The 7,829-nt window shown below is 35.4% G+C and overlaps 1 protein-coding gene across 1 annotated transcript; it reads right to left on the bottom strand.

Annotated features, from left to right (window-relative positions):
* Positions 1-6,311: 6,311 nt before the first annotated feature.
* Positions 6,312-6,722, bottom strand: LOC138884221 (uncharacterized). The gene has a single exon (XM_070165292.1). The coding sequence runs from the start codon at positions 6,720-6,722 to the stop codon at positions 6,312-6,314; it is 411 nt and encodes a 136-aa protein (XP_070021393.1).
* Positions 6,723-7,829: the final 1,107 nt, after the last annotated feature.

Here is a 7,829-nt window from a genome sequence, read left to right as displayed (position 1 = left end):
CAATGACAATAATTTTTTCAAGTTCACCAAATCTTTACCTTGTTTTTGCTTCTGCTTTTATTTAGCAAAAGAAATTTTGCATCTCGTAGTCATGATGAACCTTTTGAGATTTATAACTTTATGATCACAACTCTTGAGTTTCTCAATTTTTTCCATCCATAAGTTTGCCCTTCATGTTAGTCTCTACTAATATACGATCAACATTGATTTCTAAAATCTTCTTAGGGCTTTTTTGGTTTTGTAATATTTGGCTTAATGCTGGTAAGGGTAAAAGATATATTTATAGTGACTTGATCTTTCTAGCTTTATCATAAGAGTTAATTATATTGTCAACCACGAATTTATTTTGCAAGAATATATACTTTTTTTTTGTATTTTTGTATGGGACATTCATATATACATGAAGCACAGTTTTTAGAATACTCATTTTTTTCATCTTTTTTTTTTTGATAATTCTCCATCCCTTGCTTTGATAACCATTTCTTCTCAATTATAGATAGCTTGGAAAGAGTAAGAATATTACTTTTGTATTATTTCTTACTTTTCTTTTCATGATGGTGTAGAAAGAAATTGAAGGCTCAAATTTGGGTGTTAAAAGGATATATATGTACAATTTTTTTTTCCGGAATAAAGAGGCTAAAAAAAGTTAAACAAAGAAAGCATAATTTTTAAAAATTAATGTAGTCTGAAATTTCGCCTCGATAGACATTTGGGGCAAGTTCTAGCTAAATTATATTGATTCTACCTGTTTGTGATCATAATGCTTCTCAATTTCAACAATTTCTTATATTTGGAGATATTCATCCTTTGCCTTCATAAAAACAAAAATCACAAACTTGAAAGTTAGATGGCATAAATAAAAAAAATTATGTTCAACGGTATGTAAAATTTTATCTTAACACTTTAAAATCGTACAAGAGCAATACTTACGAATAAAGGATGATTATAAACTAAAGAAAATTAGTTATGCATAGATAAATATATTAGTAAATCATATATATATATATATATATATATATATATATATATATATATTAAGAATATATAAATAAAATAAAATCTTTTTGACTTTCAAATTTACAATCACAGAAGAAAGTTTGAAAGAAACTGTGACCACACATGTTCTATGTGTAATAGACTGAACTAATTTAACACTTTAACACTCATAAAGTGCTGGTTATGAATATAAACCAGAAAATTTACCTGTGCCAACATTCAAATTGAATTATTAAATGGCTAACCAACCAATTACTTAGGCATACCGATCACCATGGAGTTACTCCTATGTAGGTGACACTATTTTTGTAGAGGCCTTCATGAGATGTTCCGGTTGTACAATAACTTGGATATTAACTAGATTAATTGGTTAAGCATTTAATTACCCAAATTTGTATCGGACTTATGAGGCTTTATTGCTTCACCCTCAATGGCTACGGGTAGGGTCTCATAGTTCTGAATTTAACGTCGCCAGCTCGACTTATTAACTTTGAAATTCATCAGTCTATCAAAGTGACCGATGAATTTTGCTCAAAATATCCTCCAAAGTACATTTTTAGCCTGTGTCCATTTACCTTAAACTTGTCTCCGCCATTATTTTGCTGAATTTCAATTATACCATATGGAGTTACATCTGTAACATTGTAAGGACCTGTCCACCTGGATTTCAACTTTCTTGGGAATAGCCTGAGTCGACTATTGTAAAGAAGTACCTGATCTCCCACTTGAAAACTTTGCTGTCGGATCAAATTGTCATGCCAGATTTTTGTTTTATCTTTGAAAATTCTTGCATTTTCATAAGCTACTAATCTCAATTCTTCCAACTCATTAACCTGAAAAAATCTATTTTTACCAGTAGAGGCTAGTTCAAAGTTTAGTGCTTTTAGTGCTCAAAAAGCTTTGTGTTCTAATTCAACTAGCAAATGACAAGCTTTCCCAGAGACTAATCTATATGGGGATGTTCCACTTGGCATTTTAAACGTCGTTCGGTATGCCCATAATACATCATCTAATTTTATAGCCTAGTCTTTTCTTGAGATTCCAACCGTTTTTTCGAGAATTCTTTTTAACTCACGGTTGGAAACTTCAACTTGCCCTTGAATTTGAGCATGATATGGTGTTCCTGTTTTATGAGTCACACCATATTTTGTCAGCAAAGCAAAAAATTGTCTATGCATAAAATGAGTCCCTTGGTCACTAATGATGACTCGTGGTGTGCCAAATCTAGTAAAAATATTTTTCTTGAGAAAATTGTACACAGTTCGAGCATTATTTTTCCTTGTGGGGATGGCTTCAACCCATCTTGACACATAATCCACGACCACAAGGATATATTCAAAAGAATGAGAAGAAGGAAAAGGACCCATGAAATCTATTCCCCAAACATCAAATATTTCACATACATGTATTGATTGTAACAACATCTCATCACTCTTAGTGATGTTACATGTTCTTTGACACTTGTCACATTGTGCAACATATGCTCGGGTATCTTTAAAGAGAGTCAGCCAGAAAAATCCGGCTTCCAAAACTTTAAAGGTTATTCGATTTGCCGCATAATGTCCTCCAATTGCTCCATCATGACAGTGATATAAAATATTGCTCATCTCATCTTCAGGCACACATCTTCTAATGATATTATCTGCGCAATTTTTAAATAAGTAAGGTTCATTCCACAAATAATACTTTGCATCAGATATAAGCTTTTTTCTTTGTTGGTAAGAGAGATCTTGGGGTGTCCACTTTCCAACCAAGTAGTTTGCAATATCTGCAAACCAGGGTGCTTGAGTCACAATTGAGTTAACTAAGAAAATGTGTTCATCAGGAAATTCTTCCTTTATTTCGCTAAACTCAAGGGGGGATTTTCCAATCTAGACAAATGGTCAGCTACTTGATTTTCTGTTCCCTTTTTGTCTTTTATCTCAAGGTCAAATTCTTATAGAAGTAAAATCCATCTTTACAATCTAGGTCGAGCATCTTTCTTTGCTAAGAGGTATTTAAAGTTGCATGATCAGTAAAAACAATGACCTTGGTTCCTATCAAATAAAATCGAAACTTATCAAAAGCAAATACTATTGCTAGTAACTCTTTTTTTGTTGGCATAATTTAGTTGAGCCTCATTCATTGTTCTACTAGCGTAGTAAATGGAACGAAAGATCTTATCCTTTCTCTGGCCTAAAACAACTCCAACTGCTATATCACTACCATCACACATGACCTCAAAAGGTTGATTCCAGTCTGGGGACACAACTATAGGGGCGGTTGATAACTTTTCCTTAAGGGTCTCAAATGCTTTCAAACAATCACCTGAAAAATCAAACTTAATATCTTTCACCAAAAGGTTAGTCAACGATTTTGAAATCTTTGAAAAGTCTTTTATGAACCGTCTGTAAAAACCTGTATGACATAGAAAGCTTCTGATGCCTTTAACTGTTGTGGGAGGGGGTAATCCTGTTATAAGATTAATTTTAGCCTTATCAACTTCTATCCCTTTAGCAGTGATTTTATGTCCTAAAACAATTCCCTCACTAACCATAAAATAACTTTTTTCCCAATTAAAAATCAAGTTTGTCTCTTCACATCTCTTAAGAACTAAGGTCAAGTGATGAAGACAATCCTCAAATATTTTGCCAAAGAGTGTAAAATCATCCATAAAAATTTCAAGAAATTTTTCAGTCATGTCAGAAAAAATTGCTGACATGCAACGCTGAAATGTAGCAGGGGCATTGCATAGACCAAATGGCATTATCCTATAGGCATATGTTCTCTGAGGACATGTGAAAGTTATTTTGTCCTGATCTTCAGGTGCAATTGGCATTTGGTTATACCCTGAATAGCCATCAAGAAAACAGTAAAAATCATATCCTGCAATTCTTTCTAACATTTGATTAATAAATGGTAAAGGAAAATGATCTTTTCTAGTAGCATCATTGAGACGTCTGTAATCAATACAGACTCTCCGTCTTGTGATGGTCCTAATAGGTATGAGTTCATTACTTTCATTTTTTATAACAGCCATACCTCCTTTCTTTGGTACTACCTGAACTGGGCTTACCCAAGGGCTGTCTGAAATGGGATAGATAATACCTGCCGCCAAAAGCTTTACGATCTCCTTTTTTACTACTTCCTGCATTGTCGGATTCAATCTTCTTTGGGGCTGGACTATTGGCCTGTAGCTATCCTCCATAAGGATTATGTGCATACAAACAGCTGGGTTAATCCCTTTGATATCTTCTATAGTCCATCCCAAGGCTCCCTTGTGCGCTTTCAACACTTTAATCAGTTTTTCTTCTTGTCCTGCAGTAAGAGAAGATGAAATAATTACTGGAAATAATTCTTTCTCAAGGTAAACATATTTTAAATAAGATGGGAGAACTTTGAGTTCAATTTTTGGTTGAACTTGTTCTGGTTGGACCTCATCTTCAAAATCTTTTTCTAGTATTTCGGCTTCTCTTCTGATGATAGGATCATCATTTTGTGTTGTGCCAGACTTGGCCAAACATCTTTCCATTGAGTCTAGAATTAATTGATCATCTTTGAATTCATCTGTAAGATAATTAAGCATGTCAATCGAAAAACACGAAGATGACGTCTTATCTCCTGAAAATCTTAATATCTTTTGCATATCAAAAATGATTCTTTCTTCATCAAATCTCAAAATTAGTTGTCCTTGATGGACATCTATGATTGCTTTACCTGTGGCAAGAAATGGTCCACCCAAAATGATTAGTTCATCACGACATTCCTTCATTTCAAGTACTATAAAATCTATAGGGAAAACAAACTTATCTACTTTTACGAGCATATTTTCAATTATTCCCTTAGGTTTCTTAGTACTTTGATCTGAAAACTGAAGAGAAACACATATGTCTTTCATTTCACCAAGATTCAATTTTCTAAAGATAGAAAATGACATCAAATTTATTGAAGCTCCAGAATCATAAAGTGTTTTTTCAAAATATACTCCTCCCAAAGTGCATGGAATTGTAAAACTGCCTGGGTCACCAAGTTTTGGTGGTAGCCTATTTTGAAGTATAGCACTGCATATTTCAGTAAGCATTACCACAAAAACTTCTTCCAATTTTCTTTTGCTTGACAAAATTTCTTTTAAAAGTTTGGCATATGAAGGCATTTGCAATAAAGCATTAGTGAACGGAACATTGATGTGAATCTGTTTTAAAATCTCCAAAAATTTGGCAAATTGAATAGCAAGATTTTCTCTTTTCATTTTTTGTGGAAAAGGAATTGTCACAGGGAGAGGATTTAATTTTCAATATTTTTTTCTTATTTTTCTTGACTTCTTTCTTTTTAGATGGTTCAAAGGGTATTTCAACATTCTTACAGTTATTTACCTATTATTCTGACTGATCTACATAGGGTTCATCAAGCTCCTTACCTGACCGTAAGGTGATGGCCTTAAGGTACTCTTTTGGATTTTTCTCCGTATTGCTTGGTAAGGGATCTGAATCTTTTTTGACACAAGAGCTGCCAATTGGCTTAATTGAATTTACAGATTTTTAAGGGCTGAACCCTGACTTTCCATCTTTTCATTAGTGACCTTAATGTACTTGTACAAAAGGTCATCAAGACTAGGATGGGCTTGTTGAGGCCTTTGCTGATATGTAGTTGTTTGCTGATAAGGTCTAAAGCTTGATTGACCATGGTTTGGATTTTGGTATCCGAGTGGACCCTATATTTGTTGCTTTTGGAAGCTTTGAGAGTTCTTAGCACCATTTGGATTGCTCCATTGAAAACCTGGATGTTTCTGTGTCATTGGACTTCCAACAGGATATTGCTTGTAACCGATGACATTGACATGTTCATCATTGTGATTGGTTGCTTGACATTCATAGTTCCGATGATTTCCTCCACACATGTCACGAATCTCAGATTGGCTTAGTTGTTGTGTATTCACCTGAAAATTTTCAAACTTTTGTGCCAAAGAAACAATTTGCTGCGTTAGTGTATTTAAAGCATCAACCTGATTTATCGTAGCAACCTTCTTGATGATTACACGCTCAGATGGCCATTGGATGCCATTCTCAGAAATCTCGTTCAACAATTGCAATGCTTCTTCCGTGGTTTTTCTCGTTACAGAACCTCCTGCAGCTGCATCAATCACATTTCTAGAAGAGGGTTTTAACCCATGATAAAAAATATACAACTGCATATGTTCAGGAATATCATGTTGTGGGCATTTTCTTAACATTGCTTTTAATTTTTCCCAAGCTTGATATACTGACTCAGTGTCAGTCTGCAAGAAATTAGAGATGTCTTGTCTTAATAGCAGGGGGAAAATATTTGTTTAAAATTTTCTAAGTCATTTGATCCCATGTGGTGATGGAACCTTGTGGCAAACTTCGCAACCAAGTCTTGGCATCTCCTTTTAAAGAGAAAGGAAATAGCCTTAACTTGATAGCTTCAGGAGGTACTCCATTATAATTTGTTGTTTCAACAAGTTCCAAAAAGTCAATTAAATGACTGTGTGGATTTTCATTTGCGTCTCCATTGAAAATGCAAGATTGTTGAATCGTTTGAATCAGGCCAGTCTTGATTTCAAAGTTGTTGGCTTCCACTGGAGGTTTTCTGACACTAGATTCACAATTAAAGCAGTCAGGTCTAGCATAATCCCTTAGGATTCTGTTAGCTGGCCTTGGTGCTACTTCATCAAACTGATCCTCCATATGGACTGGTAGTTGAATGTCTTCTACTTCTCGATTCTCCATACCTTCACGAGCTATACTTTGAGAAGATATTGTTTGTCCTTGTAACGACCCTAACCCCGAACCCGGTCATGATGGCGCCTCTCGTGAAGACAAGGCCAGCCATTTCAACCCAACTCAACTTTTAAAGTAGTTAATCAACATAAAAATAGTCTAAACAAGATTTAAATAATGCTAAATAGAGGAAATATCGATAACAATGCGGAAAGTCCAACTCGACATAGCCCTAACTGGGGTATCACAAGTCACGAGCATCTCTAAACCATAATACTAGTCTGCTAAAGTCATAAACTACTGCAAGTGTTTGAAAGGAAACAGAAATGATAGAAAAGTAGAGACACGAGGCTGCGGTCGTCAACAGCTACCTCGTAATCTCCGAAAAACCGCCTGGAACTGGAGGAATCAACACTCAAGAGCGGTACCAGCTACACCTGGATCTACACACAGGGTGTAGGGAGTAAAGTGAGTACTTCAACTCAGTGAGTAACAAATGTAAATAACGACTGAAAGTAAGAAAACACGTAAAACACAAGGCATTCTATACTGAAGCAGTAAAATCACTTAAAGCAGTAAAACAGTAAAGAGTCAAGTAAATCCCCTTTTAACAAGTAAAACAAGTAATTGACAGGTAAGTAAACAAATAGAAGTTCGCTCCTCGGGCACAATATCAACAAATCCGCCCTTCGGGCAATATCTCAGAACAATATCAGCCCCTCGGGCTCAATCTCACATCACAATGGGTACCCGCACTCACTGGGGGTGTGCAGACTCCGGGAGGGGCTCCTTACAGCCCAAGCGCAATATCAAGCCATCTCGTGGCATCAAATCTAGGCCCTCGGCCTTATATCAGTCAAGCCACCTCGTGGCGTATATATCTCAGGCCCTCGGCCTCATAAACAATATCAACAAGCCACCTCGTGGCGTACATATCTCAGGCCCTCGGCCTCAATCAGTATCAGTGTTTCCTCACAACTAGTCCCTCGGCCTTACTCAGTCAAAAAATACTCACAAGCCCCTCGGGCATTAGTAAAACAATATTTCTCAGCCCAAAACATCATTTAAAATATCATTTAAGTCTCAAAACGGAGTAAAAATGACTGAGTAGTAAAA

This window comes from Nicotiana sylvestris, chromosome 2 (genome assembly GCF_000393655.2).
Source record: "Nicotiana sylvestris chromosome 2, ASM39365v2, whole genome shotgun sequence".
NCBI lineage: Eukaryota > Viridiplantae > Streptophyta > Magnoliopsida > Solanales > Solanaceae > Nicotiana > Nicotiana sylvestris.
The sequence above is the reverse complement of the archived record's forward strand: the minus strand, read 5'-3'. Positions and strand labels throughout refer to the sequence as shown.